This window comes from Lynx rufus, unplaced genomic scaffold (assembly GCF_022079265.1).
Source record: "Lynx rufus isolate CCGP_SWC_20201006 ecotype Redwood Valley unplaced genomic scaffold, mLynRuf1.p SCAF_4, whole genome shotgun sequence".
NCBI classification, from domain to species: Eukaryota; Metazoa; Chordata; class Mammalia; order Carnivora; family Felidae; genus Lynx; species Lynx rufus.
Window position 1 is genome coordinate 91,437,485 of NW_025814856.1, and position 18,150 is coordinate 91,455,634.

Below are 18,150 nucleotides of genomic sequence, written 5' to 3' on the forward strand. Positions count from 1 at the left end.
ATTCAGCCCACAAAGCCCTCACACTTCCTCTGTGAGAAAACCATTGCGATCCTGTTGCCAAAACTATCGAAGATTGTAGCATCTGCATATTTGACTCTACTTATAAGATAACGTATTAGCTTGCCAGAGTTTTGTTGATGTTGATCAAAAAACTTTATGACTCAAAGCAGTAGTGGTAGCCAGAGAGGGTCAGCATTGGCTCTGGTTCCCTGAACTCCACTTCCCATGGGCTAGGCAAAGTGGCCCGTGTCACCACAGCACGGTCAGTGGCAGCGTTACGGGGGAGGCAATGTGAGGTTACGGAACCTGAACCTTTTGTAATGGATGATATTCTGGCTCTTTGCTCCAAAAGTAGGCACTATCTCCATCTTCTAAGTCTCTTTGCCATACAAAGAAGGTCCAGAACCTCTTTACCGTGGAAAGAAAGTCCAGAACAGAGGCAGTCAGTGCCTGTGCTTGAAAGACATGCTAGAAGAGACCATAGAAAATTATATTCCAAAAGAACGAACAGAAGTTGCTATTGGACTGGATGTGTGGGTGTAAGAGAAAAGGCAAAAATCAAGGATGACTCCCTTTTTTGTGGCTTGCACAGCTGGGTGAGATTTTATGTCACGTACTCAAGTACCTGGGGGAGGGCATCAAGTTTTACATATTAATCCCGATATGCCTATGACATATCCAGTACAGTATGCCAAGACAGCAGTTGAATATATGTCTGGAAGCCCATAAGATAGGCTGGAACTAGTAATAAATACTTGAGCAACATCAACATAGGCGGCACTTAAGCCATGGAACCCAATGAGATGAAGTGAAGAGAAACCAAACTGAGGTCTGAGACACTCCAGCACTTAAAATTCAGGTAGAAGCAAAAAAGCCAACAGCAAAAACAAAACTAAGACAAGGAACTTTCAGTGAGGGAAGGATGTCAGGAAGCTAAAACGAAGGAAGCATGTCCAATGTTGCTGGAAGTTTGAGGAAGCTGAAAGCAGAGCAGCATGGACTAATAGGGTACAAAAAGGCAGAACAAAGAATTATAGGTAAATACAGACTTTTAGTAGTGTGACTTCTTACATTTTTTTAATGTTTATTTATTTTTGAGAGAGAGAGGAAATGAGTAGGGGAGGGGCAGAGAGAGAGGGAGACAGAATCTGAAGCAGGCTCCAGGCTCTGAGCTGTCAGCACAGAACCTGATGGCAGGGCTTGAACTCACAAACCATGAGATCATGACCTGAGTCGAAGTTGGATGCTTAACCGACTGAGCCACCCAGGCGCCCCATTAGTAAGTAATACGACTTCTTAAAGGAACTGAACAATTGAATTTATGAGGCCAGTACTTCAGCTTTATAAAAATCTAAAAGGTTTCCAACCAAAACAAATATATTAAATAATATGCTACATAAACTGTGACCAAAATGCATCTTTAGTTCTGGCACCCATTGCCCCTTTAGTAATTAGTGAGAGTAATAATCGCCCACCCCTGCATGGAAATCCCAGTGAACACATTCAAATACTGAGCGTTCATCATATGAGGCTCCGTTCTGGTGCTGGGGATAGAGCAATGAATGAAAACGCTCATGAGTTTGGTTGGCCCATGAATGTGTGTGCTCTTAGGTAACACATGGTCCTACGATCATCTTCAACAGAAAGTAGTCTCTATTAGGAAATCAAAATGCCTAGTCCTATATAATTATCAAAACCATACCTTGACTTAACATTACATCTCATGTTCTCCCGAAGTCTGGTCTGCCTGGGGCAGAGAGCCTGCAGTGCTTGGCTTTTCTGTTCTTCTCATTCACACTCCCCATCTCACCACTGGCCCTGGTCAGAGAGTAATAAGGGAGAAGCAGGACAGTTCTTACGTAAATGGATAGTTTTATGATCTCTGCAGTGTTTGTTAAAGACATATCCTTGGGATACCTGGAAGATGATTAAAGCGTGTTTTCATGCAATGTTCAGAAATATCTGGCTGGTTTTTTTCTCCTGCAGGTTCTTGAGTGAGTTGGCTGGCAAGTCCTATTCTGACCTGTCCCTTGTGGCCCCGTGCTCAGTCCCAGGGCACCCAACTACACCCGGCCACCAGCCTCTTTCTAGGAAGGACTCAAGCTGCTCCAAAGGAGCACAAGACTACCCATGATGGTCTTTATAGTGTGGGACATCCAGTCCATGCACAGCACTCACACATCCTTTGCTTCGATAAATTCTTACAGTAAAGGGCTGTCTCAATACGGTAGCAAGTGTCTGTGCTCTGCCATGAAAGTAATTAACCTTTTCTCACCTCCTAGACTTCCAGGACAGGAATCAGGCTTCAAGCCAGGACATCTTCCTCCTGCAGAAAAGCCTCAAACATTCTGTGAATAGCCACATTGAAGCACTCCTCTCCAGGTCTTGAGTGAGGAGAAAAGCGCAACCTTCCTTCAGGGAGGAAAGGTCTAGAACTCACAGCACAGCCTTTTTTCAAGATATCCTCCTCATAAAAGCCTCTCCTCCCCCTTGTAACGGCTTAAAGTGTGTGAGAAGCTTCAGCGTTATAGAATATTATTAGAAAAGGTTTCCTTGAAAGATGATACATTTGAACTTGTCCTCCCCTCACTCTAGTATCTGGCACCTCTCATATTGGCTCCCCAGTCAAAAGTGAAGATGGAAGAGGATAGTTCTAAAGGAAGAGTTCAGTTCTGATAGTACACATCAATACAAAAAAAAAAAAAAAAATTACGCCAGAAATTGGACCCGCTATAAATAACACAGTGATGGTTTATCAAGGCTTTTACATTGCAAAATTAGTGAGTGGACTCTTTTCTGAGAAGCTGGCAAAAGGGAAAGGAGCCTGCAGTGTGGGGTCAAGTGGAGGGCACTGGAGCAGTTAAAAGGGACAGGAGCTTTAAAATAGGGTAGATTGTCCTTTTGGCATACAAAGTAAACTCAGAATCTGAAGAATAATGCTACAGGGGTAACCTGAATTTTGTCTAGTCAAACCAGAATGCAGCCTTCTAGAGTTATGTGGCTTCTCCAGTTAATTGTTCAGTCTTGCACTTTCTCTGATTAGAGAAGGTCAAACACTTGAGGGCATGAGAGATTATGCTATCTGGTAATAACATTGCCTGGAGCAAAAGGACAAAGAAATCTAAAATTACCCTAGGATTTACCATAGCTACTCTGAGTGAGACTGATAGAAGAAATAATTAATTTCCATTTTTTAGTACTGAAAGCAATAAAATATGTAGAAGCTAATTTAGGATTTTCTAGAAAATCTGTGGGAGCTGAAGTTAGGACAGATGACGAGATCAGCGGAGATGAAGAGGGAAAGCAAAAGAATGAAAACAAGGCACGATAAAACCTAGTTCTGAGGGGTACTTTCACGGGAGGCAAAGAGGAAGCAGGTGCCAGTTCTCTGCCAAGAACAGACGTACGGAAGCCTAGAGAACAAAATGATTGAACAGTGAGTACCTCGTGTATCAAGATTCCAGAGGGTTGCCAATGAAATAACTTACAGGTAGCTCATAAGACAGTTGTCAGTGTCTCACAATTTTGAGTGGGGTAACCAATAGCCGATAGGCAGAATTCCCAGCAAAAAAGAAAAAAAAAATGGGGAAATGTAAATGGCCCCTCAGATTTGTTCATGGTACAGTAAACCTTAAACAGGCTAAGTTGAATGACTGAAACCATCAGCAATCTGGTCACTTCATCAGGGAATGTTGATATTTTACTATTTAAGATTCTGATTTAGGTGGTTCTGCAGAAATGTCTTTATACAAATATAAAGAAGAAAAGAAACAAAACAAGAAAATCCACGTAAAGTCATGGCAAGCATTCAGGAGCACCTAACACAAATGTGTTTGCTAACAGATCTTAAGCAATGTTTCCATGAACATCTCAAGTTCAAAAGATCTCATTTCATCATTCTATTGGTTTGGTTATACTAACAACAGAACTGTGGATGATTTGGGTTTTTTGGTTTGGTCTTTTCTCAGTGTTCTTTTTAGTAGGTGACATGGTTGCATTTACAGCCAGACATTTAACTAGGCAACCTTTTCTTGTAGGTGCAGACAACAACCATGTGCATCTCTGTTAGCCTGAGTGGCTTCGTGGTCCTGGGCTGTTTGTTTGCACCCAAGGTGCACATCATCCTGTTCCAACCCCAAAAGAATGTGGTCACACACAGACTGCACCTCAACAGGTTCAGTGTCAGCGGAACGGGGACCACATATTCTCAGTGTAAGTATAGAACTTGGCAGTGACCCTTCCATGAATAGCACTATAGCAGAGAGAAGGCTCAGAGAGGAAGCAATGAACAGGAATAGGCAAGGACAACCCATGTCCATCCCCCATGAACAATCTCAATTCAATTTAATAAGTGCTGGTTCAACCACTGTGTGTCAGGTACTGTATGCTAGGTGCTAGGGATACAGAGGTGAGTGAAAGTCAAGGCTCCTGTTTTGATGGTACATACAGTCTAGCAGGGAACACAGACATTAAATCTATAACTGCACTTGGGATTTTTTTTAATGTTTATTTATTTTTGAGAGAGAGAGGGCATGAGCAGGGGAGGGGCAGAGAGAGAGGGAGACAAAGAATCCGAAGCAGGCTCCGGGCTGTGAGCTGCCAGCATAGAGCCCGACGTGGGGCTCGAACTCACAAACTGTGGGATCGTGACCTGAGCCGAAGTCGGACACTTAACTGACTGAGCCACCCAGGCGCCCCTGCACTTAGAATTTTTGACCGTGTTGTGGAGTCAGAGCACCTACTTCTTAGTCCTGACTCCGCAGTCAATTCAATAGGAAACGCTGAGCACATCACTTGATTATTTGTGGCTTTACTTTACTCACTGGCCCAGAGGGTCGGACTAGATTGGTGCTCTGCAGAGTATGTCCTGTGTCACACAGATGATAAAGGTGCTTCATGAAAAATTAAAGGAAGATAACCAAAAAAAGACGGGAAATGGTTCATCCTAAATACCCCCTTAGAAGTTTGAAGCACCACCTTTACCATGAGCATGTTAGTTTTAAGAATCCTGAGAGCAAGGCAATCTGTTTAACTTGGTTATTTACAGTTCCTTAAAAGTATTCAAGCACAGTTAAACCAGCTAATATTCCATGGAACACACCTTGAAAAATGCCGGAATGTATCTTCCTCGTACTTCGATGACACAGGGCTTTTCAGCTGCAAACCAGCTGAAGGGTAGTGGAGGAACAGCCCAGGCCACCACTGGGATCTCTGACTGGCCTGCGAACATCTGAAACACTATCCTTAGAGAGCCTCTCATTAAATTCTCAGGCACAGTGTACCTAAAGGGGACAACCTTTTAAGCCATTTTCAGCTTATCTGTGGTTTGAAGCAGGAGAAATTCACTGACAGAAGGATGAGGGGGGCGGAGGAAGGAAGCCACAAGAGAGGGAAGGAAGACTGGAGTGACAGAGACAAATGACTGCCTCACCATTTTGCCTCGAGTCGATCAGAAAGGATGCTTCAAAATAGCTCAGCATCACAGAGTGAGCAATCACATTAGTGCCCCAGTTTCTGCAGCAAAGTATAGAATTTAACAGGGCTGCCCTTCCCCCAGCAAACAAAGGAAAGGCTGCCGGCTGATAGCACACGTTCACGGATGCACTGGATATGCCACTCCTCGGTGGAGACAGGGATGTTCTTGTCTTTTCAGCTCAATTTCCAGGTGTCACGATGGTTGAGTGCCAGCACATGGTAAGACTTGTGATCATTTTCCTTGGACCCCAGAGAAACCTGCTTATTTCTTGAGCAGGCACATCTTTTTTCTAGAGCCCAGCTGTAGCAGCTAGCTAGACCAGACAAGAAAGAACTGGCAATAGCAAATAAAAACAACAATGATAAGAACAGCCAATGGAACTATCACTGATTCTTTTCTATCTGCTGGGCATCATGCTAAAAATGTCATACACATGTGCACATGTGCTGTATCTTATTTAATGCATGCAATTCCCTGACATCAAGAAACCTACCCAGGGTCCCACATATTGAAAATGGCAGAACCAGAATTTAGAGTCGGTTTCTCTGATTTCAAAGGCAGTGTATCCAACAACTGTATCCTGCCACTTCAGTCAGGGTGCAAACTGGGAAGGTTCCCAGGAAGTTAGGTACGTGGTAGGCTTTACAGGGATAACAATAGGAAAGTTACCCAAGGCTGTACAGCAAGACTGACTTCTGAGCCAAAGTCATCCTGCTCTCAGAGCTCAGACTGCCCAGCTGTTATTCAAACAATTTAACAAAGCCCCTTCCACAGACATTTATACATATAAACCTCAGTAATTTCAAAATGGCAGCATTTTCTAATATACATACTTGGAATTAATAAATTCCTGAAGGAATACCAAGGGCACTTTACCCAACCAAGTCTCTCTTCAGAATTTCAGAAATATCCACTTACACAAAAACAATGTATTTTAAGCTTTCACGCAGAATGCTAATCTGCAAGTGGCCCAATTAGATACTTCGAAGTAAGCATCTACCCAGCCCAACGTTTTAGAACTATTTTGTTACTCAATGAAATTTTAAGTAAAAATTTTTTTTCTTTAAAAAGGACCTCATTTTTTTAGTAGTTTTTCTCTAATCCATGTTAACGAAGTGGTATTAAAATGATAAGGTGAAGATGTATTCATGTGATAACTCTAGGCATATCAAATTGCAGAAGTAACAAGTACATTAATCTGTTATTTGTAATTCTTTATATTTTATTCAAAATAGTTTTATTTGTGGGCTCCTTTTATCCCATGAGTAGTAGATACTACAAGTTCCATTTCACAGGTGAGAAAATACGAAAGGTACTTCTCAAAGATACACGGTGATTCAAAAATTGACTCTGGGTTTCCTGATTTGTGATTAATATCCTACCCATTTTCATTAATTGGAACTAGAGTCATGAAATTCATTCATTCATTAAATGCTTAAGTATCTTCTATACAACAGAAATTTCTAAGCACTGAGGTACACAGTGGAGAAAAAGAACCCCTAGTCTCATGAAGCTCGGCATCTAGACCACTGTTGTCCATATTGTAGTGTGTAACCTAGTAATGGGTCCTGAAATTTATGTAGTATGTTTTGCCAGCAGTTTTTGAAGAACATAGAATAAAATGTATTAGAGTACATTATATGTGATAAGGGTAAGTAGTATTTCATGGAGTTTGCTCCAGTGGTTACACGTCTACAAGGTCCAAGTAGGAGGTTTTTTACTGTGAATTGCAATCAAAGAAGTTTGAAAGACACTGGTCTATGGGATCTAGTTTATGCATGAACACGTTACTAACCCACACTCTGGTGAACATGTAAGCAACTGGTTTAATTTCTTCATGCCTGTTTCCTCCATTATATATTCAGCTCAGTTTATATCCATTTCCTTCCTAAATATTGGGAAGTACACTGTTTTATAACTCAAGAAAGATCCTCAAATTGTTCTGAGTTCATTAGGTAAAGCATATGTTTTACTTAGTTGCTACATAATTTATGTTCTGGTGAGTATTATATAGGCATTTTACCGTATTGAGTTATTGTTACCAGTATTGCTACTGGTTTTCTAATTTACTCTTTCCAGGTATAAAAGCAACAACCCCATGTTAAGAATAAGTTAATATACCAACAGGGTTACTCACCGCAACACCCACACACATCTAATTATCTATTCCCGCCTAACAAGCTTCCACAAAATTTTGTGGCTTCAAAACAATAACCCCCTATAAAAAATAAATAAAAAAATAAAAATCAAAAATTAAAAAAAAAAATAACCCTTTTATATCTCTCATGATTTTGTGGGTTAGGAATCCAGGCAGGGCTTGGCCGAGAAGTTCGTCTGCTCTATGAGGCCTGGACTGGGTCCTTCTGGGGTTTCAGCTGAGACTGACCTGATCTGGAAGCCCATGGTAGCTTCACTCTCCAGCTTGGCAACTTGGCAGAATGCCTTTCCACGTGGAATCCTAGAGAGGAGGACAAAGCCTGTCCAGATTCAAGAAAGGGACACACACCCCACCTATGAAATAGTTTGTGGCCATTTTCCTTGGGCCATATTCTCCAAATCCTTAAGCCAGTACTGCAGTGTCATTAAGGATCACAGACTTGACACAGGTAATCCCGAGCAGTGCCAAGAAGTTCCCCAGACTGGAAGGTGTGGCCAAATTAATTCCCAGTTAATTCTCAGGCAAGAGTGGCAGAAATATCACATCATTTACGAGCCTGGGTGACCTACCTGATGGCAGCTAAGGTGGCTGATAGCAGAACAAGTAACAGTACTGGATGTTAAAAGCTGAGCAGTGCTGCAAAAAGACGTAAAGGCATGACCAAACTTAGAAGCAAGCACAGAGGAAAAAACATGGTTAGGGACATCTTGGAAAACTCACCATTTGTGAAATGTTTACATACTGCTAGGTTTAAAGGGGACAATTTTAGTTGTAACTGATTAACTATACACAGTGGGAGTCAAAATAATAAAAATAAAGGAAACATTAGGGGCACCTGGGTGGCTCAGTCAGTTAAGCGTCCGACTTCAGCTCAGGTCATGATCTCGCTGTTCATGAGTTCGAGCCCCGTGTTGGGGTCTGTGCTGACAGCTCAGAGTTTGAAGCCTGCTTCAGATTTGGTGTGTCCCTCTCTCTCTGCCCCTCCCCTGCTTGCCCTCTGTTTCTCTTTCTGTCTCTCAAAAATAAACAGTTAAAAAAATATCAATAAAGGAAACATTAACTTTTCTCCATTCAGTACACCCAGAGACCAATGGCTCCCAATATTTGTGTACCAAAAAAAACCCAAAAACCGAACAAACAAAAAAAACCCAACAACAAAAAAAACCTCATTGAAATGAAGTTCCCGGGCCCCACCCATAGATATTCTGGGCCATATGATCTGGGTCGAAAGAAATCTGGTTCGTAACAGATACTCCAGCTGGTTCAATCAAAGTGGTCCAAGGAAAACATTTTGAGAACCTTGGACTCCACCACGCTGTGTGCTTCACCTACCAGTGTCAGTGCAGAGCAAGGAGAGTCTCTGAGATGACCCTCACCGAGGAAGCTGGCACTGGATTCAGAGAGGGAGAGGTGTTCTGAGCTCCCATCCTTTGCCTCATGATGCCAACAGCCACATTCCCAGGCAGCTACTATTTCCTCAGCTCTCTCTCTGGAACCCTCCAGAGAAGGCATTTCTGGCACAGAAGTACCTGTCCCCTTAGAAGACATTTACTGAAACTGGGAATACTCCTTCCAATAGCGGTTAACTCAGCCACCCTAAAATCCTAAACCCATACTTGTACTGCTGCTCCTACACCCACACACGTAAGCAAACGCTCTTTGTATTTGGATGAGAAGGAAGAGAAGAGACTGTTCTCTATTTTGTTCAGCTTTAGAAGCAAAAGGGCTTCCCAGAGCTGGTTCCTGAAGACAGGCAATCAAGAACTATGCTGCAAGTGGAAGTGGAACTGCAGAATTTTGAAGGACACAAGCTGGATGTACACATGAGGTTAAGCAGCATAAAACCCCAGGGAACCCATGCAGGTCAGAATGTTGTCGACACTAACTTGAGTTTGTATCAGCACAGAGTGGGGAGAGGGAGGTGAGAAATGGAGTGTGCCCAACAGTCTTCAGAGCTATTATGTATCCAGACTTGGTCCTATGGGGATATGTGTTTCTCTTGCTCATGGTGATCATTCAGATGTATGTATGCCATTATCATTAAGAACAGTCAAGAGGCTTCTGCTAACTAATGATGCTCAGATTTGGGTCCCAGAGGAGCCACAGGCATATGGAGATTGATTTCTTCTGCCAAAACCTTATTCACAAAGTCCCTTGTCTAGGTGCTCAAGTGTGAACTGCTTCATTAATAGAACTATTCTTTATTACAAAGCATTTTCACATTATAAGAAGTAGTATAAAAAGATCAAGTGCACAGTCTTTCAGAGTCACAGTATAATTTTCCAGAGGGCTACAGCAACAGAAAGCAAGCACATGAAGACCAGACTTTGCACTTAACAGGGGCCAAGCCTTTGAAGATTACCAAGTTAAGAGGGGGCAAGCCATGGCTCAAGTCTGAATGTGACTTTATAAAAGAAAAAATAAAAAAGGGCACATAATGCCCAAGTTTCTTCTCAACCTTTCAAGTCCAGAAAATCAGCACAATATGCCTGCACTTTACAGTTGAGGGAGTCCCACGACGACACTAGCTACTAGACCGGCCAGGCAAATTAGCAACTTATAAGACAACACACACTGAATTGATGGTCTTCTTGGAAGGATATTATAAACATAAATCCTGACTGGCCAATACTGGAGGAGCCTAGAGTATTCAGCAAGCTAAGCCATCTGCTTCCAGGCACAATATACCTAGTGCAAACATATCAGACAGATGTCGATCCATTTTCCGTTGGGAGAGGAAAGTCACAGGATGCCTGAGAACCTCATTCCATTCTCTTTCACGCCTTCCTCCTGGAGGGTGGGAAAAGAAAGAGGCCCTAGCTCTCAGGGGTAACCCTACATGGAGTAGGAAACTGATACTTCTCCCCCTTCCCCTTTCCACACGTTTCCAGTTTGTCTCACAACTGCCATTCTATAACCCTTAAATCATTTGCTCTTTACCTCTAACATTTCACTAGGTTTTCCCCAAGCAAACATAGCATGCCTTCTTTAAACAGTGGCTGAAGGAACTTGAGACAGAAGGGATGATAAGGATCATTTATTCTAATAACCACAGTTCCTAGAGAAGAAAGCCGGGGCCTCCCTGTGAGACACTTTCAGGAATTTGGTAAGTGGAGCCACAGATAAAACTCTCAAAAGTGGCTAAGTGGCTTTTGTGGCGTCTCTGGATTTTCTGCCTCAGCTCGGTTACAAAATGTATCTCAGAGATTATTCTGACAGCAAGAATCTTAGCATCTTCAAGTTCAGTGATTTCTTTTTTAAATTAGAAGCTTTCTCTTCAGTGCCACACATGACAGCATCTTGTTCTACCAGCAATGAGTGCAAACTTATGTTCATCTCAAAAGCCCACCCAGGGAGTTCAACGGCATAAAACGTGTCCCTTTGAGACCCCGGCAACCCCCACACCCTGGCTGCACACAGAGAAGGTATGGTATTCTGGAGGGGCTACCCACAAAGCTTCCCAGAAAATGAGCTTTAGTGAAGACAAAACAATACTGTTTAACGGTGGCTGGCTAAATGTTTATGTCACAGATCAAATTTGTCTCATTTAAATAGTTGTTTAAGCAGAAGTATCACTTTCTTGGATTAAATTACATTGTATGGTTACCTTCTGTCCTGTACAATTGAAAACAAGGTAAACTCAGTATCTCAAAGAGAGTCCCTAAACCAGAGAGTTCAATACTGTATGAGAGATACCAATAGCCATATGCATTTCCATGTAACCCCAAAATTATCAGTGCCTCTAGGAACACGGTACAATGCTCCTTACTATGTAGGTAAGTTAACTAAAAAAGGAAATATGTTTATAATCAAATACTGCCCATACTTTGACCTTAGATGAACAATTCCTTAAAGCAAGCAATGAGTCTAACATCAATTTATTCTATACTATTTCTCCTTCAAGTTCCTTTTCATTTTAAGTAAAATTCTCTGTAGAACATCCATATATGGAGATATCTGTGTCCATATAGCAGGAAAATGCCTACTTACATGGAAATATTTTTTTTAAATATCTATCTTACCTAGAGGAAATTTCAGACACTTTGGGAGAGAGAACCCTTAGTAAGTAACTGTGATCAATTTGATGGATAATTTAGTCATTCAAGAAACTTTTGGGCTCAGGCTCAGCTCTAGGCAAAGGGGATGGGGTAATGAACGAAACAGAAAAACCAGTAATATATAATATATCAGAAGTTGATAAGTGATGTGAAGAAAGTAATGTTGGGCACAGACAAATAAGGCAAAGTGGGAGCAGAAGGTTACTATTTTTTATTCAGTGGCCAAAGAAAGCCTCTGTGCTAAGGTACCATTTGACCAGAAACATGAAGGAAAGGAAAATAGGGAACGTTGTCTGTATCTGGGGAAAAGACATTCCAAGAAAAGGGAAGAGCAAATACAAAAGTCCACAGCTGGAAGAATATCAGGGAGGTGACCAAGGATGACAGTAAGAGAAGATGAGTACAGAAAGGGGGCAGGTCATGTAGGACCTTGGAAATCACTGTAAGGAGTTTTACTTTTTTACTGTAAAGAACTGGGAAAAATACTCAAAGGGTGTGGAGTGACCTAACTTTAAAAGCATCATTTTCATCATCTTGGCTGTGTGGGCAGAATATAAGAGAGGGAGGAGGCAGAGACATAATTCCAGAAGCTACTGCATAGTCCAGATGTTGGTGGTTTAAAATCAGGGTGGTAGTGATGGAAAGCAATCAAGTGTTCAGATGTTGTATATAATTTGAAGGTGAAGCTGACAAGATGAGCTGCACTAGAGAGGAGGACTAATGCCTGACATTATTTTATTAGAGTTTAACACTTGTGGCCTGATTTTGATCCCTAGACACAGAAGCACATATAGCTTTTCTTAGTTGTTTGAGCCTCAGGGTGAATGAGTTTCTGATCCTCGCCTGAAAACACATTTGGATAAGAAAGAGGAAAAACTAGAGATGTTGGGAAACTAAGAGGAGGCAAAAGGAATGCAAAATAGAAAAACACACAAATTAAGTCCTTCCATTTTCAAATTATTTTATCGTACATCCGCTTTCATACATCTTGAGGGATGGAGGAGAGAATAACAGAACACGATTGGGAAGAAAGAATGACAGCATATCGTGGCAATAATGGACTGGGGTGTTTAGTTGAAGACCAAGTGGAATTTCTATCAATAAGTTAATTGAGTTGTATTCTGGGTAATAAAATAGTACGTGCCATATTTTCTTTTTCCATGAATATTGTCTCGCAAGAAATAAATCACTGAATGAAGAAGGCTTTGCATTCTTAAGTTCTAACTCCACATTTGGAAATTACATCTTTGGTCTGTAGATTTTCATCCCACATCATAACGAATGTGATTTCCTCTCAAATCTACTGTTAATGATTTAAGACCTTTATCCCGAGAATCTAGCCTCATTTCTTAATAACTGATTCTGTGTCTTCCACCGTGAACTCTGACAAAGCAAGGCTACTGAAGCAGCGGCTAGTAGTGTCATCGTCTTCCCAGACAACTTGTATGAATCAGCAGAAGAACATCTGGAAAGGGACCTAAGGGCCCTAGCACAAAATAAAGGTGATGAGTAAGAAAACAGGTTCAATAACAAAGTAGGAGGAAAAAGCAACAAACAGCTGGTAGAAACTGAATTCAATGACCATAGCATTAAAATATCTAAACAAGCAGACATGCTGGGAAAAATTTGGGGGGGTTACCAGGAGCAAGGAAATGGAACAGATGGAAACAAAGTGGAATGTCTGTTCTGTTTAAATGTTTGTTTTACTTTTTTCCCCGCATCTGATATATTACACAGTTAGAGTAACACACTGATTCTCAGGAACCAAGTCTCAACCACTAAATTGACTAACAGACTTGGCATCCATACGAAGCTATTAAAGAAATATGTTTAGCATTGATTGAGGGCCCAGGTACCTGAAAAAAACGGGGTCATTTTTTCCAAAGCCCAGCCAGCCTGTGCATTACTGGTGGAAGAGAAATGGATTTCACAGCGCAAGACAAAGCTGCCACTTGGCTGCATTGATTTCCAATGCCTCACGGAGTGTGTGAAGTAAAATATGCCTTTTGATGGGTGTGAATGGCCCTTTGGTGATCAATGGTGGAACGTACCAGGTTCTTTTCCACTGTGTTCACTGTTCGAGTTGAGTAGCACCACCTTAGCCTGGGGTAACTAGCAGCTGCTCCTCACCCCCCCCCCCAGGAAAGCCAGAAATAAGCCTGCATGCCTCTTAGTTCTGAAGGAAAGCCTGATTACAGGACTCTGCTTAGCCGCACTTAAGAAAATGGGCTAAACTTACACCATTAAAACCCTCAGGAGAATTTCATTAGAGTAATAGCAAGAGCTCATCACAAACACACACATGAAAATGACAGTACTTTGCTCTGGCACAGAGTTTACTACCTTGGGGAATAACAGATGGGCTAAGACGGGAGGCATATGTAAAATATTTATGACAGGCAAAGTAATTGAGATAGTAAACTCATAAAACAGTAATTTCCTCTACTATATTCAGCAGCACGTACAAAAATGAGAATATTTTTTACATAATAAAATAAAATGCACAGGCAAAAGCTACAGACGGAACAGTAAAGGAGATGCAGAAAAACACAAGTTACAGTTCCCTTTAATCCACTTGAAAGCAGTTAGGGACAAAATAACTGCAGAAAGAGTCTTGGGGAGTCTTTGCTGTTGTGATTCCTGGTAAGAAAACCCTGAATTTGTATTAGCTTCCTTTCAAAGAGTTTAGATGAGTTCTAACATAGGGTGTTCCCTTCAATGTCCCTGTGAAGCGGGTAGATGAATCAAAGTTATTCTGCAAATTTTCATAATGATTGTCTCCAGGTGGGTTGGGGGTGGGGTGGGTAGGGGAACATCATTTGAAGCTATAACTTAGGATTTTCCATGCAGCTACCTTTGTAGCCCCTGTACTTATTACCTACCTAGTCAAGATACACTCAATTTTTTTAGAAGTTAGAATGCATTGAGCAAGAAAATCTGAAGATCACACTTGAGAACAGCATTACGGCAAACTCCAAAAGTATGGGGAGTATAACCGGAGGTTTCTGATACGATCTTTAAAACTGCAGGCAGAAAGGGTATCAGAGTGATCCAAGATAGACACAGAGCATGAACACACCAGCCTCTGGTTCTCCTAGACTTACCCCTATGACATATCATTCCTCTTCAAGCTCTGGAAATGAAAAATCTGCACAGAAATAATAAAACCTGAGCCTGGAAAAGATGAAGAGATTAGTGAAAATGTCAAAGGCACCAGGCTGGCCCTGGGGTGTTCACAGCCTGAGCTCCTTCTCTTCGCAGGGGTGGTTGATGGTCATTGTCACCATGTGGCTTGAGAAGAAAAAAGGCCTACCTGACCCCAGACAGGGCTACCCATATGCCTCCTATTTGCTGGTCATTTCTTCAGGTGAAAAGATTATATCCTTCTTGAAACTTCCATTGGTTCCCCTGTTCTTTGAAATGCAACAAATTTATATAGCCACTCAGAAAATGTTTATAGAGGTTCTAAGAGGGTGTATTCCATGACCACCAACTGGGATAAAATAATGAAAAAGACAGAGCCCCTGGATACTTCCTGGTCAAGATTATTATAAGACATAAGATGTAACAAACAAACAAAAAAAAGGCAAGAAAAATATTGGTTTTAAAATTAGGTGATGTGACAGAGAATAACTGGTTGGCTATTTGAATTACGTGGCCTGATGACAGCCTTTTACAGGAAGTGATATTTCAGATATAAATGATAAAAAAAAGCAAGACATGTGATGAAGAGAGGGAAGAACATTCCTGGCAGAGGCAGCAGCTATGGCAATGGCCTGACGTTGCCGTGATGTGCGTGTTTGAGGACAACAAGCGAAAAATGGGGACAAAACCATGGAATGAGATGAATGCAGAAAGATAGGCATGGTCTGAATCACCCTGGGACATACACACCAGAGCAAGGAAAGCACAGAAGGAAGCCACTGGAGGAGTAGAGGGAGGTGACTAACATTTAAAAATACTCTCACTGCTGTACAGAGAATGTGTGGCAGGGGAGCAAGAGGGGAAACAGAGATACCAGCGGCCCCACTGTTGGAGTAGCCAAAAGCCAGATAATGGCGCCTTGGCCCAAAGTGGTGGATGCAGTGATGAGTAGGCAGACGGGGAAGATTGAGTTGATTCGGCAGGATGATAGAGTTGACATGGGAGGTGGGACAAAGAAGGAAGGAAGCAGAAACGTTAGACTTCTGGTTTGGGTCGCTGACTGGATGGTGAGACCATTCACTGAAGGAAGGAAGACTAAATGGGGACAGGTTAGGGAATCAAGAGTTACTCTGTGGCTGGTTGGTTTTGAGATGTCTATTAAACATCCACATGGGGACGTCAACTTGATATACGGAAAGAGAGAGACTGCAGAAAGAGCACAGAATGTCTGCTAGGTTTCCAGTGAACTGTGATTGAACTGCACCTCACCTTGTTCTTTCTCTTGCCTTACCTAGCTTTGATGAAGCTAGGGTTGATAAAGTATGAAGAAACTTTACAAGGAATGAAGTAAAACCCTCACATTTGAAATTATCACTATCACTTTCCATCCAGTGTTTATTTGGCATGCACTGTGTTAAAATGTCTTCATTGTGGAAGTTTCAGGAAATGTCAATTATGCCATGTTTTCTCCCAAAGTTATACCTTTCAGTGGTATCATATTGTAAAGAAAATTGAAGCCGATCCTAAAAATGATAAAAGGAAAAATATGTCCAAGAGTTAGCCTGTCACGGACTCTGCTATAACCTGACAGTCACACAGACTGGTCCTTATGGCTTTTCTCACATACCTAGCCAAGTAATCAGTGCAAAATTGAGAAGTTCAAGTTTCCCTAGTTGTGAGGCTGCTGGAAAGACTTCAGTGCCCTAAACATGGTGATTGAGCACATAATCTCAAATTTCATAATTAGTTTCTCCTTTGTGTTTAAAAAAATCCTATGGGAAAAAAATGCCCTTTTAGGGGGCAAGAATATTTCCACTGTCAAACATGAACACTTTAGCAGGGAATTAGCTCATATGATTATTAACCAAGAGGTATGCATTTAAAGAAGAGGCCAGCTGACTGGTTGGTTTGACCTGAGCTGTGGTCAGGTAGCCAAGAGGATCAGTTCATTCTGGTCAAAGCATAGCATCATGGACAGGCTAAGGGATGTCACATAAACAGCTCTAAAGATTCTCGTGGCTACATAGTTGCACATCCTGTGGAGAATGGGGCTCCTTGCTTTTTTGTCCTCATTTGGTAAAAAGACAAAGCTGTATCTAGATTTCTCATAAAAACAAAACCTTCTAAGCGACAAGAGATATGAAGTGTACCTAGGAAAACTAAATGCCGTAAAAAGAATGAATATGCGTACTCATGTTGTGCTCACACCCTGACACTATTGTCATTAATGTCATTGACAAGAACATCATCCCTTTGAAATGTCTTCCTTTCTGAGAATTGTTAAGAATCTGAGTTCTTAGCACCCCAGCCCTTGCTAGAGTGTTTCCGCAGAGTTTCTCTACGTGAACAATGAAAGCGCATCAAACCACTCACTACGGCAATCGAGCTCACAGGTCACTCGTGAGACTACGTGTGAGTCACCCCTGCCCAGAGAGAACAAAAGTAATGAAGGTACTAAAAACCGTAATGAATTTAACAAATGGCAGTGAGCTTTGAATTTTGCACATTGAATTTTAACCAGTTTATAGCTTACCAAAGCTCATTTTAAATCCACAAGAGACTCCTTTCAACAATGATGGTGCTTATCAACTCTCTCTCCAAGAGGTAGGTCATTAGCAGAGGAATGTGCCAGGATACAAACTCATTTTGAGCAGGACCTAGTTAGAATATGGGACTACCACAGCATTAAGTTGCTTAGCTTTGTCCAAAGCCAAATTAAAATGGGTTTTGAACTTAATTTTAACTGGTGTCTGAGATCATCCATTCCATTACCTACATGGCTCGCTTGACTGACACTGCATTTTCTGACCTGTTTTGTTTTGCAGCCTCTGCAAGCACGTACGTCCCCACGGTGTGCAATGGGCGGGAAGTTCTCGACGCCACCACCTCATCTCTGTGATTGTGAATTGCAGTTCAGTTTTCGTGTTTTTAGACTGTTAGACACAAGTGCTCACGTGCAGCTCCAGAATATGGAAACAGAGCAAAAGAACCCTAGTACCTTTTTTTTAGAAACAGTACAATAAATTATTTTTGAGGACTGTACAGTATATAGTGATGTGCTAGAACTTTTTAGGCTGATTTTAGTGCCCCTATTATTAATGATTCCCCCAAATGTGGAAATAACCATTGTTTACAGAGCTGAGCATTGGTGACAGGGTCTGACAGGGTCAGTCTAAAAAATATGGTGGCAATATTAGGTAACTTTTTTTCCTATGAAGTTTTTTGTAGGTCCTTGTTGTAACTAATTTAGGATGAGTTTCTATGTTGTATATTAAAGTTACATTATGTGTAACAGATTGTTTTTCTCAGCACAA

At 41.5% G+C, this 18,150-nt stretch overlaps 1 protein-coding gene across 2 annotated transcripts in view; it reads left to right on the top strand.

Annotated features, from left to right (window-relative positions):
* GRM3 (glutamate metabotropic receptor 3) overlaps nt 1-17,735 on the top strand; it is a 97,524-nt gene extending 79,789 nt beyond the window's left edge. The window contains exons 4-5 of one of the 2 annotated variants that reach the window (XM_047097606.1): nt 4,038-4,212; nt 17,662-17,735. In XM_047097606.1, the coding sequence (XP_046953562.1) occupies nt 4,038-4,212; nt 17,662-17,735 (249 nt within the window). Of the gene's footprint in view, nt 1-4,037; nt 4,213-5,653; nt 5,749-17,661 lie in introns of those variants that run through there. The other variant, XM_047097605.1, reaches the window with a different exon arrangement.
* Nucleotides 17,736-18,150: the final 415 nt, after the last annotated feature.